Source organism: Chelon labrosus, assembly GCF_963514085.1.
Source record: "Chelon labrosus genome assembly, chromosome: 19".
NCBI lineage: Eukaryota > Metazoa > Chordata > Actinopteri > Mugiliformes > Mugilidae > Chelon > Chelon labrosus.
The window spans coordinates 1,269,198-1,289,680 of NC_140352.1; the positions used below are offsets into that span (position 1 = coordinate 1,269,198).

The window sequence follows — 20,483 nt, forward strand, 5'->3', positions numbered from 1 at the left end:
CGCACGTTTTGATGTATTTTGTGTCTGTGTGCGACGAACGGTATTTGAGTTGAAAGGTTTCGAAAATGCGTAGGAAAAAGTTTAATAATAATAATAAGAAGAAAAAACGTAGTGAAGAACAATAGTTTGCAGTGCTTCGCACTGCAAACTATTGACTCCCATAGCTTTGCTATGAGGGTCAATAGTTTGCATTGCGTAGCACTGCATCACTAATAATAATAAGAAGAAAAACGTAGTGAAGAACAATAGTTTGCAGTGCTTCGCACTGCAAACTATTGACTCCCATAGCTTTGCTATGAGGGTCAATAGTTTGCATTGCGTAGCACTGCATCACTAACTAGACAATTCCCCTGCGGGAAATCGCGAGAGTGATGCAGTGGCCGCAGCAGTCTGCGATACCATGCTATATTGATGTGATAGTACGATGCTACGATGCTATGATGATGCTACTATGCCAAGATGCTACTACAATGCTATGATGCTAAGATACTATGTTGCTACGATGCTAAGATGCTACAATGCAATTATACTAAGATGCTATGATGCTTTAATGATCACCTGTTCATATAGTCATAATATAATCCTGGTGAAAATATTTGCGACTTACGTTGCAAATAATTTCATGTTTGACTACAAAAAGTAATGGTCAGGTCAAGACAGGTATGAAAGTATTCACGACTTACGTCGCGAATGTCTTTACTAAGTAGCATGTCTTTACTACCATGAGCAGCAGCTATAACAAAAAGCACAACTCAAATAGTCATTTAAGGCCTGGTTCCTTCTGACTGGATGGGTGTGAGTTTGATGTCATGCAGGGTACAACAAACCAAACAGGATGAGGAGGATGCAGTAGGCCTGGCTGAGAGAGAGAGACACTGAGAAGGGTCGTCCTTTACGCCCTTCTACAAACTGAAGGGCAGGTACAGGCAGCAGACCCCTCCCAGCTCCACCTGAAAGCCAGCATCACATAAGGAAGAGAGTGGGAGGGATCGTCACACCCCCACCAGGATTATATTATGACTATATGAACAGGTGAATTATTATGATTAACGATCAATTATTACAATTTGCTCGTTAATCATAATAATTTTAACAATAAAACTCATTACTCCTACCTGAGCAATAGTTTAACAGTTTACGGCACAGTCTTACAGTTAGATAAACAATAATATTAAACTTAACACATCCAGGCTGTAACAAGGAATCAGCGATGAAGTGAAGACCTTCGAATTGTCCTGCGAGTCCAGCTCTTTGTCTCATGTTGGACGTCACTGCAGTCTGTCTGGATCAGCTGGAGGAAAACTATAGGCAGACAAATAGACATGTCAAATAATGTTATGTAACATACTTAATATAACTCTTATGAGTGTTCAACAGCTCATTATTTATTTAATTAAAAACATCATATTATATTAAATTACTCCAATTATATATATATACTGTCATTAATGTTGTTGCAAGCCATAAATGTTTCCTACTTTATGTGGTGGAATAATATATTTTTCAGTTTGACACAGTTTAATTTAAAAATATCTTCCCTTTAAATTGTAAAACTTCAACATTATTACTGTGATAAGCACCCGCTAGCAAGGCGGCGAATTAGCCGGCGGCTAACCCCACTAGCCTCCGCGTTAGCTCACGGCGAACTGCCGCGGCTAATTCGTGTTTAACTCCCGCGGGTCCGCGGTTAAATCCCGGTTAGCTAGCGGTTAGTTAGCGGTTAGCTCGAGGCTAACTCCGCGGTTGAGTCCGCGGCGTTAAGCTAGCGGCTAGCTAGCTCCGTTAGCTCCGCTAGCTTGCTAACATACATGAGCTATGCTGGAAGGCTAGTCGTCGGCTAAATCACTGGGCGGCTAGTCGTTAGCGTCTGTTAGCAGTTTAGCTATTCACTGACCTAATAAGATGAAGGAAACGGGTCAGGGATGTTGTGTCAGGAGTTTCAGCAAAGCAAACAGATATAATTTGTGTTTAAAATAAAGGAAAAGGTCATAATGTCAGGTTCTGGCCCCCTACAGTACTGCAGTAATGGTTTGGGGGGTTTTAATGTTTTGGCAGATCATGTTTTCCACTGAGAGCTCTTTTCCCGCCTCTCGTCCCCAGCAGCTGCGTGTGTGAACGTGTGTAAGCTGGTTGGGGTCTGGTTGTCATGGCTACCAGGGTCAACTGCTCCTGTTAGAATGTCAGTTGGAAGACGGGGAAAGAGAGAGAAAATGCTGAAAAATCGCCTCGAACAGGAAGGACTTGTGGCCAAACCGTATTTCCAATCATTGAACCGACTTAACTTTGGGCATCTTGAGGCTTTCCTGAACGTCTAGATGTGTAATTTGTAGGTAAAATGAAGAAATGTGACCTATTCAAAGCGATTCAAAGAAAGGTTACGTCTGCTTTCCTCCAGAAATTTCCCTGCCTTTTTAACATGGCAGTCTATGGAGCTGTGGGTGGGTGTTGCTGGCGCATCTTTGTGTCTGACGCCAAAACTATAAGACTTACAGCTTTAGCAGACGAATTTGAGTGAGAAGACACATTTTCCTACGTTTCTATGTATAAATTATGTCTGTCGTGTGAAATTTGTGGCCACGGGAGCAGTTTCTGTGCAGTTTTTTGACTAACTTTCTTCTCCCCTCCTCACTCTAGCTGATGATGTCATCCACTCTAGCACAAACATTCCGCGCAATACACACCCATTATAAACCCTGAAATTTGAGTAAAAACCTACACAACTCTGAGGCTTCATAGTTTAAAAACGGTAAAAGTTGTCGACAAGTGAAGTGAATCTCTGAAGAGAAGGCAAGAGTACCTACGTTTTAAAGTTTAAATGAAGTCTCTCGGTTAAAGTATGCCAGAGCAGTTCATTGTTGAAAATGTCTGTTGAATTTTTATTTTTTTCGGGCTTCTCCATTCATTTCAATTGGGAAATTTGTCGCAGTTTTTTCGCGACTACGTCGCGAAAAAATCTTGTTTGAAAGAACTGTATAGAAGCACACCGAGTCCGATCGAGACGCACGTTTTGACGTATTTTGTGTCTGTGTGCGACGAACGGTATTTGAGTTGAAAGGTTTCGAAAATCGGCCGTAGGAAAAAGTTTAATAATAATAATAAGAAGAAAAACGTAGTGAAGAACAATAGTTTGCAGTGCTTCGCACTGCAAACTATTGACCCCCATAGCTTTGCTATGAGAGGGGTCAATAGTTTGCATTGCAGGCACTGCATCACTAATAATAAGAAGAAAAACGTAGTGAAGAACAATAGTTTGCAGTGCTTCGCACTGCAAACTATTGACTCCCATAGCTTTGCTATGAGGGTCAATAGTTTGCATTGCGTAGCACTGCATCACTAATAATAATAATAAGAAGAAAAACGTAGTGAAGAACAATAGTTTGCAGTGCTTCGCACTGCAAACTATTGATCCCCATAGCTTTGCTATGAGGGGGGTCAATAGTTTGCATTGCGTAGCACTGCATCACTAATAAGAAGAAAAACGTAGTGAAGAACAATAGTTTGCAGTGCTTCGCACTGCAAACTATTGACTCCCATAGCTTTGCTATGAGGGTCAATAGTTTGCATTGCGTAGCACTGCATCACTAATAAAAAGAAAAAACGTAGTGAAGAACAATAGTTTGCATTGCGTAGCACTGCATCACTAATAAGAAGAAGAAAAAACGTAGTGAAGAACAATAGTTTGCAGTGCTTCGCACTGCAAACTATTGACCCCCATAGCTTTGCTATGAGGGGGGTCAATAGTTTGCATTGCGTAGCACTGCATCACTAACTAGAAAATTCCCGCAGGAAATTTTGAGAGTGACTCGAGGGCTGCTGCCGGGGTTATTAAAAAAAGAAAAGGAAAAAGATGTTAGCATTACCATTACTAATGTTGGCATTACCATTTGCCACGCTAACGCGCGGCGCTGACACACTAAACTAGGCTAAGGCTAGAGATTAGCACAGTCACGCACACACACAATACGTGGATATCTTGTTACGTCACTGTATAATACCGGCGCCATCTTTAGGACCGCCCAGGGACCGCCAGTGACAGGAAGTAAACAGAAAATGCCTTCTATCTGCTGTACTGTGGGCTGTGATAACAGCAAGTCAAAAAAAAAACGGGACATACGTTTTATAACATTCCTAAAAACGCTGAAAGAAGACATAAGTGGTTAGCCAGGATAAAAACCCACCTCTACTCCCTGGCATTTTTTTTTCTTTAACCCTGTACTTCTGCTTATTCTCTGTATGTATGTGTTGCTTAGCTTAGGCTGTGTTTAGTCGTTCACTGTACAGCACTTTGGTCAGCTTATGCTGTTTGTAAAAGTGCTTTCTAAATTAAATTTACTTTACTATGTTTTCGCTAACAAATTTAAGGTCAGTTAAAAAAACGAGATGCCATTATTATCCTAGCATTGACCTAGGAGGCTACCAGCTCTGTAGCACTCAGTAGCACCACCACCTAGCAAGTTAGTAGCGTAGTAAACTTAAAGGGGAACTCCGGCGCAAAATGAACCTGGGGTTAATAACACATGTGTACCGAGTTCGACCGTTCTCTGGTATTTGTTTCCATGCATTTGTTTTGTTAGTCAAATGTGACCAGTTTTCTTGCAAACCGCTAATTAGCGTACAACGCTAGCCTTCGGGGCACACCGACACATGAAAAGAAATCGCTATTTCTATACCACTAACAAGGCTCACAATATCACCACACTTACATGGTAGCATAACTAGGGTCTCTACATGTAAACCGAAGCACTGATAACTTTGCAAGTATACAGGCAGTTTATTAAAAAAGGAATACAGTACCGTTCGCGTCCGGCTCGCATATCCAAGCGGGCGCCATCTTGGGGATCTGAACTGTCTGTTGCCGGAAGAAAGCACTGAGAGCACTGAACGAAGAGAGTTCAGTTTCCCCAAGATGGCGCCCGCTTGGATATGCGAGCCGGACGCATAGCCGGACGTGTTATTAACCCCAGGTTCATTTTGAGTATGGGGAGGGGTTGTGGATCAGATAAATGTAAATGTCGCCAAAAGATATGTTTGGCAAGTTAACGGCAGATTTCAGCGGTGTCAGTAGTTGATTCGGAAGTACATACGGGTCAAAACCTAAAATATCAATTTTTTTTTAATATCGTTGCTTTTCTGTGTCAGAGAGATGCGACATCATCTGAGTAACGTTAGCAGAGCCCGTTTCTTGAACGTTAACGCTAGCCATTTCTCCCGCCGCTGAGTGGCGCTATGGTCCTAAAGATGGCGGCCACAACAAAAAGGTCACGTGATTGACCCGCATCAATAGAAAACATTCAGCTCAGATGTACACACAGAGCAAGCAGAGTGACAGTCACCTCAAAAAATGTCTTGCTTTACCTCTCTGTTACTGCCTGTCTGTCTTTTACCCTCTCTCTGTTTCTTTCTTTGTTATTAGTGACTCGAGGCTACGCACGAGACACGACTCCCCATATAGCTCTAAGCTATATGGGGAGTCGTGTCTCGTGGCGAAGCCACGAGACACTATTGTTCTTCTGCGTGTTTCTTCTATATTATTATTCATCTTCCGTACCTTTTTTCGGTCTCTAACTCGCCCCGCAATTTTGGGGCGACACCGACAAAAATTACATCAAAACGTGCGCCTTTATCGGGATCGGTGTGCTATTACTTTTATAAGGAATCCACGAATTTTTCGCGAATTTATTCGCGAAAAACTGCGAAAATCGTCCCATTGAAATGAATGGGAAACTGCGAAAAAACGAAAAAACTGACACTTTTGAGGGGCATTTTCAAAAGCTAACTCCTCCCGCAAAATTTCACCTACAGACTTCATTTAAACTTTAAAATGTAGGTAAATTTGTCCTCTATAAAAGTTCTATTCAGATTTTTGATATCTTTTATACTTTTCGATCAATCACTCGTCAATCATCGTGATCAATCATGTGAAATTTCTGAGTTTATAATGGGTGTGTATTGCGTGGAATGTTCGGCCTAGAGTGGGAGACCTCAGAGGCTAGAGTGGTAGAGGCTGTCTGAAATTCACTGAAATTTTTCTCTTTCCACGCTGCTCCTGGGCACATCTTACATCGTAGACATTAGATTTTTTCCACTTTTGTAGAGGAACTTGTCCTGATTCATACAATGTGCTCGCCTAAGACGAGACATTTTCTGAATTTGAATGGCGTGCCCCAGAGTGAGGAGTGTCCCGCTCCAACTGCCAATAAACTCCCATTCAAAATTTGAAGCTGATTTTCGAGGAAAGCTGAATCCACCCTCTTCTTATACTCGCCACAGTTTCCACAATATTTACTCCAGAGACACCAAAATTACATCAGTGTGTTCGGGAACTTCTCCTGCCAATCACTGTCTGTTTTTTTTTTCTGATGTGAGCTTTGGTTTTGCCTCAGTGAGCCCAAATGCGAGGACTGTCAGAGGGCAAAAAATCAAAATTTCTTCCTTCTCCTCTCCTGTGTCTGTGAGTAGTCATGGCAACCAGCAGAGTCACCATGGCAGCCTCAGGCCAGGGCCACAGCTGCAGCCATTTTTGTAGTCCTTGGCAGTTAATTTCAGTTTATTTAAGTAAATAACAAAGAAAGAGACAGAGAGAGGGTAAAAGACAGACAGGCAGTAACAGAGAGGTAAAGCAAGACATTTTTTGAGGTGACTGTCACTCTGCTTGCTCTGTGTGTACATCTGAGCTGAATGTTTTCTATTGTGTGTGTGCGTGACTGTGCTAATCTCTACCCTTAGCTCACAGTAAATTCTACAGTGTTAAATATGCAGTGTCAAAGTACATTGACTCCTTCAGAGTTATTACAACAACAGCTGGAGTAAGATACCGCCCAGTGTTGGTGAAAATATACGTCGTTAAACTACGGAGTGTCAAACGTACTCTGGAAAGCTCCGCCCACCCCCCTCGTCTAATGGAAATTTCAGGCCGCCATTTTCTTCGTGCCGAAGGACTGCGGTAAGTGTCTCCTAATTGACTATTAAACGCATTATTTGTCCTTTCAACAGAAGCAGCATTTTAGAATGACTTTATATCACTGTTAACTGTGAACTTTAACTCGTTTTATGTCTTCAAATGCCGAATTTCAGACGGCTAATGTGTAGTGGCCGAGTGAATGTCAAGTCCATGTGCGAGCAGCATTAAGGTAGCTAACGTTAGCTAATTAACATTAACTAGCAAACACTCAAATTATCAAGAGTTATGTTAACTTTGTTAATACAGTGTGGATGTGTGATTGTGTAGTTCTTTGTGACGTTCAAATATTATAGTGGAATAGCGAAGATTGCTAGTGTGGGGAGTTGGCTAAACTAGCTAAAGTTCATGTTAGCTGGACTATCCGTTGCCTTTGCATGAGCGGGTAGACATTAACTCTGGGTACTGAGTAAGCGTTGTCTTTTGTATTTTAAAGTTACTGCAGGTGTTACTGACAGACGTTGTCGTTTTTAATGTGTTGGAGACATTAAATTTAACCCCGAAACCCGCACGTCTCTGTCACGTGACGCTGTTTTGGTCGGTCCTGCACGCGACTTCAAACCCTAGCGGGAGCGTTTCAGAAGCGTTTAGCCCGCCAGACTTTGTTTACTTGCTCAGATTTTTGTCATTTTCTTTCGTTTATGTGCTTCTAGATCTGCTTCTCCGTGTGTAAATATGCTACGTAGTTAATTAGTTTCTCTTTTGTCTGTTTTTACTACCGGTAGTTTGCGCGGTGTGTTTTATTTTGAAAATCGACCGGATCCTCTCTGCTTTTTCTGTGTCCGGCTTCTGCCCGCTCGAGGTGCTCTGTGTTGAAGCGGGCTGCCCGCGGTGTCCGTCAAAAATAGATCAGCGGAGGCCCGCTTTGGTGACGCTTCCCGTACCACGGCTGCCGGTGGGTTTTGAAACATTGAATAGCACATGTAATGCGGACGCGCCCGGTGGTTTTTGTATTGTAACGGTAGGATTAAGTAACGTTACTACAGCAATGTAAAGTAAATCCGTATGACAGTTGGGCACCTTCAGGAAGATGACATGATTAAGTTAAATTAAATCTTACTGGTCATTTCTGCAAAATAGCTGATTATTTCCCAGCAGTTTGGTGGCTTGAAACAAACTTTATTATATTCAAAGTGAACGTGATTCACCTCAAAAGGTGGCCTCGCTTCTGGACTGTTCAGTTGAAATGCATGATATTCTTATGTATGTTATGTATATTCTCAAATTTGAGGGAATACAGTGCATATAGTTTTTGTTTATTGTAATAATGAGCACATGAACTTTAACCATGAACTGTGCTGATACTCTCTGCAGGGAATTAAGATTTGCACAAGGAGCTTTAAATGCTAATAGTAATAGTAGCTGTTTAAAATTGATATACTGGAATATTAATATAAAATGATGGAAAATTTTAAATTCTTGGATTTTGGAATTAATCAATATCTTACAAACGTCTATATGTGTTTTGTGTTACCCTTTCTAACCACACCCTTAACTTTGGATGCATTGCTTAAAGTATAGTTGGTACAAAAACATAAAAAATAATTTTAATTCACATTAAGTGTTTGTTTGAGCCCTACTGTAAAAGGTAATCCAGATTCAGTGAATATTAAGTGAGTAGTGAAATGTTATCATTAGATAAGCAATGGTTTTCTTGTTTACACAAGCTTTTGTTCCTGTGTCCCAGCATTTGCAAAGTTTGGTGTCCCAGCTGTAACAGAAGGTGTGAAAGTTGTCGACAGTTCAGGGACTGAGTTGGATGAAGATGTTTTTCAGGATGTAGTAACGGATCCCTCAACTGGGGTGTTAACCATCAAATATGACTCAGGTTTGTTTCTGTTAAATTTCTATTATGTTATGATGTTTATTAGAAGTGACAGGTTAGGGTTATCAGCAAACTCTATATAATGTGTTCTTATTTCGATTTCTCAATTCATGATTAGAATCTGTTTCCACGGTAGCCTCTCCTGAGCAATCCCAACCATCATCCCTCAATTCCTTGGACTCTGAGGACACAGACATCATTTCCGATAGTCCCTCCAGAAAACGCCAGAGGTTGGACGCAGAAGCTGAGCAAGTAAGTTCTTATAAATAAGTTCTTATGACATTTACGTGGTTGGAAGACATTGTTGATCTCATTATGTCTTGAAGTTTTTTGTTTTTTAGCTCCTGAAAGTTTTTTATTTTATTATAATAAAGTGTACACTTCAAGTACATCAAAGTTATTAAAATCAATTAAATTTATATGCTTGTTTTTATTATTATTATCCTTAACAATAAAATATAAATTAACAAATCCTCTCTGTAATCCTTATAACCTTGTCACTGTCTGGATGGAGCTCTTCAGTGTTTGTTACTTCGGTGCAGCCTTTACCTGAATTAATAAACTGTCTGTCGTCTGCTGATTGTTCCGCCGATATCTTTGAGATTGAATCGGGACATCTTTAGCCATGATATGAATTTATTTCCAGCATTTAAGTGAACTCTGATTTGCAGTGGATATAGTCCTAATGTGCTGAATTGTTTTGTATTGTGTTTCAAGTTGGTGGAATCCGTTCTTACCAACAAACCTGGTGGGGAACGTGTAATAAATGAATACAGGCGAACCAAATCCTTGACTGATGAAACCAGACGAAAAATGGTCAACATACTAGCAGCTGACATGACAGAAAAGAATGGGTAATTTGTTAACAGTCCTTGTGTTCTGCTTAGAGATTAATTTGAAATCGAAATTAAATCCAGTGAATATAACCGCAAACCCCTTTCTCCTTGCAGTACATCCCCACCCAGACAAGTGAAAGAAATGTACGCCAGAGGAATAGTGACCTTATTCCCCTACCTCAGTGACCCATTCTCTAAGAGTGGCTATGTGAGTTGCACACAGTAATGGTTGTAGTAATGTTAAATGCTGTATTGAAAAATTTTGAATCCTATCAGAGCCTGTTGTTTTCACTTTTAAATGTTATTAATGAATGTCTTTTTTTTTGTTATCCTTTCATCCTCCAAGGAGCACTATTATGATGGTGAGAGTGGAACTGGGTACTTGGCCTGGAGGATTAAAACTATTCAAAGAGGCACAGCTAAAGACAGGCGATCGTCGTTTGGAGGTAATACTGGAAAAATGTATGGAACAAAACAGTCGCAAGATCAGTTATTGCATTTGTTGCACATAATGTTTAAAATAATACAATATTTTTCTTGAAGTCTAACTACACCCTTCAATTCCTCTGACTTTGTCTACAGGCTGGCATGGCAAATTTTAGGGTGATTCAAAACAGTAGACATTTTGAGCCACTTTCAATGCACAAAATAATAGTAATAATCATAAGTTGTGAAGAAAAAAATGTCAATATTAACACCAGCACTGATATGTTTCATCACAGTACAGTCAGTAATTAAGTTTATACTTTTGGTGTAAAGAGTAGTAAAGAGTACCTCTTTAAAAGTTTGCCAGGTTTCTAAAACTGTTTTTGATATCAGTATTTATAATACTGTATTTTCCCATGTTATGTAGAATCAGCCAAAGGATCATCTGGTGAAGACATGTCTGGAGGACCAACTGTCAGACGAGAGTCCGAGTTCGATCCAGAGACTGCCCTGACTGAAGATGAGTGCAACGAAGCAATCTCATTGATGAAACATTCAGCTGATGAGGACACTGTCAAGAAGAAAATGAAACTGACGTTTGTGTATCGCCGCAACATGGTCCTTGACCCCCAGCAGTCGAGCAACATACTGTCTGACTTTCCACGTTTTAAAGACGTCAAAGGCTTGGTAATTATCTATCATTATTTTGAAAACATCATGACAGTTGAATAGTTTTTATAAGACGGTAGACAGGCGTTGTAGTAATACCCCAATAACTATCACCCGTTAACTTTGGTTGCCTGTCGGATAATTGAAATTGTCACCCGTCACCACCCCACCCCAGGTTGAACAGGATTTCATTCTGATGTTTGGAGAGGATACCTCAAGCAAGCTTCTGGAGAGGTGGCCGGTCATGTTCAAGAAAAAGATCATCCAACAATGCAGAAAGCTTCTATCCACAAGTGAGCTTGAAGAACTCTTGCTGGCAGCTGATCCTCCTGAGGATGGCACTGAAGTTGATGTTGACTTTGGTAAGATAATTATTAGTGCCGAGTGCCTATGACACGAGGCCACTCCTCCCATAGCAAGCTATGGGAGGAGTGGCCTCGTGCCATAGGCACGAGGCCACTATTGATCTTCTGCGTGTTTCTTTGCAGTTTTATTTTTACTTATTATTCATTTTCCGCCCTTTTTCGCCGATTAATGCGGCCCGAACCGGCGAGAGGACCCCAACACATGATATATCAAAACGTGTGTTTTGATCCCGAATCCCGTGCTATTACTTTTATAAGGGATTCGTGAGTTTTTCGCGAATTTATTCGCGAAAAACCGCGATAAATTTCCCATTGAAATGAATGGAGAAGCCCGAAAAAATAAATAAATCAACAGACATTTTCAACAATGAACTGCTCTGGCATACTTTAACCGAGAGACTTCATTTGAACTTTAAAACGTAGGTACTCTTGCCTTCTCTTCAGAGATTCACTTCACTTATCGACAACTTTTACCGTTTTTAAACTATGAAGCCTCAGAGTTGTGTAGGTTTTTACTCAAATTTCAGGGTTTATAATGGGTGTGTATTGCGCGGAATGTTTGTGCTAGAGTGGATGACATCATCAGCTAGAGTGAGGAGGAGAGAAGAAAATTAGTCAAAAAACTGCACAGAAACTGCTCCCATGGCCACAAATTTCACACGACAGACATAATTTATACATAGAAACGTAGGAAAATTTGTCTTCTCACTCATATCCGTCTGCTAAAGCTGTAAGTCTTATAGTTTTGGCGTCAGACACAAAGATGCGCCAGCAACACCCATCCACAGCTCCATAGACTGCCATGTTAAAAAGGCAGGGAAATTTCTGGAGGAAAGCAGAAGTAACCTTTTTTGAATCGCTTTAAATAGGTCACATTTCTTCATTTTACCCACAAATTGCATATGTAGACGTTCAGGAAAGCCTCAAGATGCCCAAAGTTAAGTCGGTTCAATGATTGGAAATACGGTTTGGCCACAAGTCCTTCCTGTTCGAGGCGTTTTTTCAGCATTTTCTCTCTCTCTCCCCGTCTTCCAACTGACATTCTGACAGGAGCAGTTGACCCTGGTAGCCATGACAACCAGACCCCAACCAGCTTACACACGTTCACACACGCAGCTGCTGGAAAACATGATCTGCCAAAACATTAAAACCCCCTCAAACCATTACTGCAGTACTGTAGGGGGCCAGAACCTGACATTATGACCCCCCCACTCCACCCCCCCCCACCCCCCCTCCCACTATAGCATTACAGACACAGACTGCCAAAACATTATGACCCCTCAACCCATTACAGGACTATAGTAGGGAGCCAGAATCTGACACTATGACCCCCCCCCCCCCCCCCCCACTCCATTTAAGCATTACAGACACAGACTGCCAAAACATTATGACCCCCTAAACCCATTACAGGACTATAGTAGGGAGCCAGAACCTGACACTATGACCCCCCCACTCCAACCCCCCCACCTCCCCTCCCACTATAGCATTACAGACACAGACTGCCAAAACATTATGACCACTTAACCCATTACAGGACTATAGTTGGGAGCCAGAATCTGACACTATGACCCCCCTCCCTCCACTCCATTTAAGCATTACAGTAATAGACTGCCAAAACATTATGACCCCCTAAACCCATTACAGGACTATAGTAGGGAGCCAGAACCTGACACTATGACCCCCCCACTCCAACCCCCCCACCTCCCCTCCCACTATAGCATTACAGACACAGACTGACAAAACATTAGGGACTCTCAGACTGTTACAATGGGGAGACAGATCACTCCATGACCCCCCCCCCCCCCCCCCCCCCCCTCGCTCTCTCTCTCCCTCTCCCTCCTTCCCTCTCTCTCTCCCTCCCTCCTCTGTTGGTGCTATCACTTTATTAGGTAAGTGAGTTTCTAGAATTATTTATATGTTAAGTGTTTGTGCCCAACATAGCTGAACTGTTAATAGAAGTTAACTACTAGCCGCCCAATGTTTTAGCCTTAGGCTAGCCTTCCAGCATAGCTCATGTATGTTAGCGAGCTAGCGGAGCTAGCAGCTAGCTGACCGCCGCGGACTAAACCGCGGAGTTAGCCTCGAGCTAACCGCGAGCTAGCCTCGAGCTAACCGCAAGCTAACCGGGATTTAACCGCGGACCCGCGGGACTTAACCGCGAGTTAGCCGCGGGAGTTAGCCGCGAGCTAACGCGGAGGCTAGTGGGGTTAGCCACTAAAACTGTGTCAAACTGAAAAATATATTATTCCACCACATAAAGTAGGAAACGTTTATGGCTTGTAACAACATTAATGACAGTATATATAAATAATTGGAGTAATTTAATATTATATGATATTTTTAATTAAATAAATAATGAGCTGTTGAACACTCATAAGAGTTATATTCAGTATGTTACATAACATTATTTGACATGTCTATTTGTCTGCGTATAGTTTTCCTCCAGCTGATCCAGACAGACTGCGGTGACGTCCATCATGAGACAAAGAGCTGGACTAACAGGACAGTTTGAAGGTCTTCACTTCATCGCTGATTCCTTGTTACAGCCTGGATGTGTTAAGTTTAATATTGACGTTTTTCTAACTGTAAGACTGTGCCGTAAACTGTTAAACTATTGCTCAGGTAGGAGTAATGAGTTTTATTGTTAAAATTATTATGATTAACGATCAATTATTACGATTTGCTCGTTCTTTGTCTGGGGATCCTAGTGAGGACAGCCCTCTTAAAGGTGGGGGTGTGACGATCCCTCCTACTCTCTTCCTTATTTGATGCTGGCTTTCAGGTGGAGCTGGGAGGGGTCTGCTGCCTGTACCTGCCCTTCAGTTTGTAGAAGGGCATAAAGGACGACCCTTCTCATGGTAGTAAAGACATGCTAATTGCTAACATTAGTGGCTAATGCTTTACTACCAAGAGCAGCCAGCATGCTAGCTGCTCATGGTAGTAAAGACATGCTAATTGCTAACATTTGTGGTTAATGCTTTACTGCCATGAGTAGCTAGCGTGCTAGCCGCTCATGGTAGTAAAGACATGCTAATTGCTAACATTAGCGGCTAATGCTAGAATTAGTGGCTCATGTGTGTAAATATACATGTTAAAAATTACTATTTGAGGTGTGCTTTTTCAATACAGAACCCCGGCAACAGCCCACTCGGCACTCTCAAAATTTCCTGCGGGAATTTTCTAGTTGTTCTTGTTCTTCTTCTGCTGCTCTCATATACTTGGAATATATAATTATCATATCTAAACATTTACATATCTGGATGTGTGATAAATGTAAGAGGACATTATGTACGCAGTATATTGAACAAAACTTCAAAAGCACTGAAGTGTTTGTCCCATGGTTTGATTTGGATAACTTCTTGTGATGATATAAAACTGCTATCTTTCCGTTATTGTTTTTTTTTTTATTGTTTTTTTTTTATTTATTTAAATGCTACTGCCATTGCAGAGCCACTGAATTTTGTTGACAGCACGCATAACTGAAGTGTGTTGAGATTGAACACACGATTGTTGTTACAGGTTGGGACAGTGACCTTTCGTCGGTTTTATTGCTGCTACACCTGATTCCACCCTCTGCTCAGGGTCGGAAGAGACCAGGAAAGGTTTCGGCATCCCAAGCAGAGAAGCATCTTGTGGTCTTCAAGAAGGTTTGTGTTTTTGGAGGTTATTGAGGGACAAATCTTATATAATTGCCTAATAGTTGTAGAATATGGTCATGCACAATAAGGCATTAATAAAGTGCTTTGTAATGAGTACTGACAGCCAATATGATGCTAACGTGTATTCTAATAAGCAACTAGTTGGTGGTGAATATGTCTCACTTAAAGTATTATTATTTAGTTTTTCTGTTCTTTTTGTTTTGGTTTTATGTATTACAATTGTCCAATTGTAATCATATCTTCATGTGTTTGTCTTCGCAGAGTGGAACAAACATTCAAGAGCATCTCGATGCCATCACCACCAGAGCTCAACCCTATCTCCTGGCTGTTGGAGTTAAGAAGAATGCAATCCATCAGTTCTTCATCATTCTTGACAAGAATGCCATACCTTGCAGGTCAACCTCTTCTCTTGGTGCCTTTGATGAACTGTTTAAGGCTCATTTTGTGTTTGGCACATCATACAACAGCATGCTCCACAACATGTACACTTTTATCCAAACCACAGTGTACAACATTGATGTCGGCAAGGTCAAGGAAAGTCCTCGTGTCTCTGAAGTTAGGGCGAGGTTGCTTCATTAGTGCTTGAAGTTTCTCCTCTATCATGCAGTGTTTTGTTTGTCAGGCTGAGTTAACAAGTTCAAATATGCTTGTTAGGCATTTACGATTAGTTCATGGTTACTTACCTGGAAAAAATCTCAGGCTTAAATGTGCCCAGACTGGATGTGGATGTGTGTTTGGTACATTTTCTGGTTTTAGGAAACATTTAAACACCAAACACACTGAGTATATTGACCAGGAGGTTGACACTGATGTTAATTTGAGCACAGGAGAGGTGGTGACAGCTAATGTAGATGAGACAGCCACAACATCGCTGACGGGTAACAAAGATGAGGTAACCACAACATCTGAACTGTTGAGAAACTCCAATAGGAGCACTCTAGATATGTGTGCTTCTGCTGTTGCACAACTCAAGGCAGCCGGATTAAGTCAATCTGCTGTAAATAGTTTTGTTTCCTCTATGGAAGAAGTGTGTTCTGAGATTCATAGTCAAGCTAAAGATGCAGCTTTACAGTGCTTATCTCCACAGGAAACAGAGGTCAGGCTGCATCCTGACAGGGTTCTAAAGATGTTGAACATAAATGAGCTGCGTTACTTCAGACCATTTGATGTACAATTGAAGTATGGAACGACAGATTCTTCTTTCTATGTTGTTCCATATTGTCATTTTATGCAGACTTAAGGTCAATGTTTTAAATGTAGATTTGTATTCTACATGAGATGTTTTGATGAGATGATATTTCAGCCTGACATAGTTGAGAGCTGCTAATAAAGTTCTTAAATGCATTATTTTGTGGAAACTTGTGATTGTTACTCACTTAATGGTGTTGCATGTAAGTTGACACTACAAAAGTGTAAAATTAACACTGCTAAGATTTATTTTCAGAAATGGTGTCAAATTTCATTCACACTATACAGTGTTAGAATTTTACTCTATAAGAGCTTGTTTTTCACTGCAAGAGAGTAAATTATCAACACAGTAGTGTGTAATATCAACACTTATTAGAGTGTTAATCTGTACTGGAATGGAACTCAATCAGAATTGATTTGACACCATAGAAGAGTGAATTATCAACTCTACCAAGAATAATATTTACACTCTTCAGTGTTATTTAACCTTTGGTGTAAAATTTCAATAACACTATTCAGTGTAAGCGAGTGTTAAATTTTTACTCTATTTAGAGTTAATTTAACTCTAAATTCTAAACACTATGGTAAGAGTTAATTTAACACTAATTCCGAGTTGGACCAAATACACTCGGAAATGGTGTTAAATTTAACTCTTTAAGTGTTACTTTAACACTGCAAAATTTACTGTGTAGTTTAGTGCGTCAGCGCCGCGCGTTAGCGTGGCAAATGGTAATGCCAACATTAGTATTGGTAATGCTAACATCTTTTTCCTTTTCTTTTTTTAATAACCCCGGCAGCAGCCCTCGAGTCACTCTCAAAATTTCCTTCGGGAATTTTCTAGTTTACTTAAATAAACTGAAATTAACTGCCAAGGACTACAAAAATGGCTGCAGCTGTGGCCCTGGCCTGAGGCTGCCATGGTGACTCTGCTGGTTGCCATGACTACTCACAGACACAGGGGAGGAGAAGGAAGAAATTTTGATTTTTTGCCCTCTGACAGTCCTCGCATTTGGGCTCACTGAGGCAAAACCAAAGCTCACATCAGAAAAAAAAAACAGACAGTGATTGGCAGGAGAAGTTCCCGAACACACTGATGTAATTTTGGTGTCTCTGGAGTAAATATTGTGGAAACTGTGGCGAGTATAAGAAGAGGGTGGATTCAGCTTTCCTCGAAAATCAGCTTCATATTTTGAATGGGAGTTTATTGGCAGTTGGAGCGGGACACTCCTCACTCTGGGGCACGCCATTCAAATTCAGAAAATGTCTCGTCTTAGGCGAGCACATTGTATGAATCAGGACAAGTTCCTCTACAAAAGTGGAAAAAATCTAATGTCTACGATGTAAGATGTGCCCAGGAGCAGCGTGGAAAGAGAAAAATTTCAGTGAATTTCAGACAGCCTGTCTCACTCTAGCCTGTGAGGTCCCCCACTCTAGGCCGAACATTCCACGCAATACACACCCATTATAAACTCAGAAATTTCACATGATTGATCACAATGATTGACGAGTGACTGATCGAAAAGTATAAAAGATATCAAAAATCTGAATAGAACTTTTATAGAGGACAAATTTACCTACATTTTAAAGTTTAAATAGAGTCTGTAGGTGAAATTTTGCGGGAGGAGTTAGCTTTTGAAAATGCCCCTCAAAAGTGTCAGTTTTCTCGTTTTTTCGCAGTTTCCCATTCATTTCAATGGCACGATTTTCGCAGTTTTTCGCGAATAAATTCGCGAAAAATTCATGGATTCCTTATAAAAGTAATAGCACACCGATCCCGATAAAGGCGCACGTTTTGATGTAATTTTTGTCGGTGTCGCCCCAAAATTGCGGGGCGAGTTTGAAATCGAAAAAAGGTACGGAAGATGAATAATATAGAAGAAACACGCAGAAGAACAATAGTGTCTCGTGGCTTCGCCACGAGACACGACTCCCCATATAGCTTAGAGCTATATGGGGAGTCGTGTCTCGTGCGTAGCCTCGAGTCACTAATAAGAAAAAACGTAGTGAAGAACAATAGTTTGCAGTGCTTCGCACTGCAAACTATTGACTCCCATAGCTTTGCTATGAGGGTCAATAGTTTGCATTGCGTAGCTCTGCATCACTAATAAAATAGTTATTTTACATCAGTACTGTTTAAACGTTCTGTTTATGCTTTTGTGTGTTTCCAGATCCCACCTCCAGTTTTCTTCTCACTGAGTCTTTGTGCAGTAAAACCCGATGGAGACGAGCAGGACAATGACCCCCACGGAGAGGACGGACGCTCCCACTGCCAGGCTCATGTCAGACTGTAGCTCAGACTGTTCTGTAGACGCACACATATCAGTTATATGAAGGTCACACATGCAGAATAAAGTCTCATCTGATTTTAATAAAGTGTCCCCGTCACACAGGACCACAGTGGGACATCATCTCTGCTACGAGACGGAGACAAACATCTAGGACGGGTCCGTGTAGAGGGAGAATATTCCTGAAACTAAAGTCCACAGGAGGCAGTGAGTGATAAAACACTGTCACGACAGCGCCACCGTGCTGCCAGATACAGAACTACAGCTGAGTAAAGTCTTCACGCTCTCAGACACAAACAGATTCTCAACACCTGATAGTTGAGCTATAAAAGGCTTCATCTCAGTGAGAAGAGGAACAGACAACTGCACAATAACAGTAAACACAATAATATCAGAGGAAACTACTTCTACTACATCTTTGATTTGGAGAAACCAGAGAAACCCTACCCTTGCCCTCCTTATCCACCTCCACTGTGTTGCTCAAAGGAAGAAAATACTTTTACCATTTGACATTAAGGGAATAAATACTGGGTAAGTCTCAGACCTCAACTGTGTCATGTTCACATAAAAACAAGAAAACTAAATCAAAGCATCAAGAATACTACAGTCAAACTATAATAAGATAAGATATGATTCATCCCACAGGATTTCCTGCCGGGAACAGTCGTCCTCCTCTAATCATCTCGTTGTCTTACCCAGTCTCAGCAGCTGAGGCTCTTGTAGTCCCATGTGCTCCACCATGCAGGTGATGTCTTGTCCTGTTTCCTGCTTGTAGTCCAGATAGGAGTGAATCTGGTAGCGCTACGCCCCCCCAGACATCTCTGTCACCACCATCCCAGGGGGGTCTGGGATGACTACCCCGTCCCTCAGCCAGTTTAGTATGATACCGGGGGTAAAAGTTGTAGTCGCTGCAGACCAAAACCTCTGAATCTTGTTCAGACGTCATCAACTTTAGCCTGGAGACCTGGGGGCCACTTCAGGAGAAAAATACCGTTAGTGGGATCACAAGAGATATTTATAAAATGACCATCTGGTATGAAAGGGATATAACCACAGCTACCGTCTCAGGACAGTAAACTCAACTAAAAACAAATTCATTCATTTATTCATTTCACTCTAAGTTTATATTTGCATATCGACCTAATCCATGTTTAAAGGTTTTGTGGCGCTAACCCTAACCCTAACTATTAATACCAGTGAGTCTAAACTTTATGCCTCATGTCTCTACTGATACTGGACCTGGACTCTACCAGACCACCAAAGGTCTCGTAGGTCTCTGGAAGAAATACTTCATAGCAGATCCTTTAAGCCACCGCCTTCTTCCCAAACTGCATCTAGGTGTCATGGCTCATCCTGCTGTCCACATGACTCTTTGGACCAGGTGACATCCTTTCTTGACTCCAGGGTCTATTTTAGACACTCATATTTCCAAAAACATCTTCTGACCTGTGGTGCAGCAGAGTCTCGGTTGGTCTAGATCTCACGTCGTAGCCTTTGTTACCCTCGATGAGCTTTGGGCCCCAACACCTTGTGTCTGGTTCCTGATCAGTACTATCAGTCGTCACGCACCACTGCTGACTGGGACCATCCCTCGAGTCTCAAGAGGTTCCAATCAAGTCATCCTGATAGAACCATCTGGTCCTGGTCCATGGTTCAGTTCTTCATACCTGGAGTCTAAAGGGGATTCCCAGAATGACTCTAATGCTTCATATATAATCACTAATCCTCAGTCAACATTGCTATCAGTTGAGGTGAATATTAGGTAACTAAAAAGGTAGTTAGGTAACATGTAATCAGTTTTTTTTTTTTTAAATGAGGTGTGGGAAATGTGGTGAAGGTTTTGAATGTTCTTGTTATTATTTTAGAACACAAGTAACTCAAGTATCTCTTCTTTAATTAAGTAAATGTAGTTGTTTTTATTTGGGATTCACAATGACAGCTATTAAGGTGACAAACCTTAAATATTAACCAAACTAACTAGTTGATGAGGTAAAATAATAAGTGTTATTACTTTGTTCTTTTAGAAATGTAAAGGTTTGAATCTACAGGTTATTTTCATTTCGTATTTTTGGACAGTTTGGGGCATTGCTGTAGCCTGGTCGTCACCATCCTACGTTTCCGCCCGAAATTTGATTTCGGTCTGCACCTCAGTCTGGCCAAACTGCCCTTCTAAGGTTCAAGTTTGATCGGACCAATCAGCGAACAGTTGAGTGATGACGCGAAACTCGCCTGCCGAGTTGGTTGTAGTCCAGCCAGCGAAGCTTGTAGTTCA

General features: G+C 41.2%; 2 protein-coding genes across 2 annotated transcripts in view; one reads left to right on the top strand and one right to left on the bottom strand.

The window, feature by feature from the left end:
* LOC311504239 (microfibril-associated glycoprotein 4-like) overlaps positions 1 to 20,483 on the bottom strand; it is a gene marked incomplete at its 5' end in the record, with an annotated part of 417,732 nt that overhangs the window by 376,744 nt on the left and 20,505 nt on the right. The gene's annotated exons all lie outside the window — the stretch shown is intronic.
* Positions 5,415 to 11,108, top strand: LOC311504231 (uncharacterized protein; the record flags this gene model as incomplete). Its single annotated transcript, XM_084567244.1, has 4 exons — positions 5,415 to 9,827; positions 9,966 to 10,065; positions 10,473 to 10,732; positions 10,890 to 11,108. Exons 1-4 carry the CDS (start codon positions 9,762 to 9,764, stop codon positions 11,106 to 11,108), a joined length of 645 nt encoding a protein of 214 aa, XP_084423370.1. The 5' UTR covers positions 5,415 to 9,761.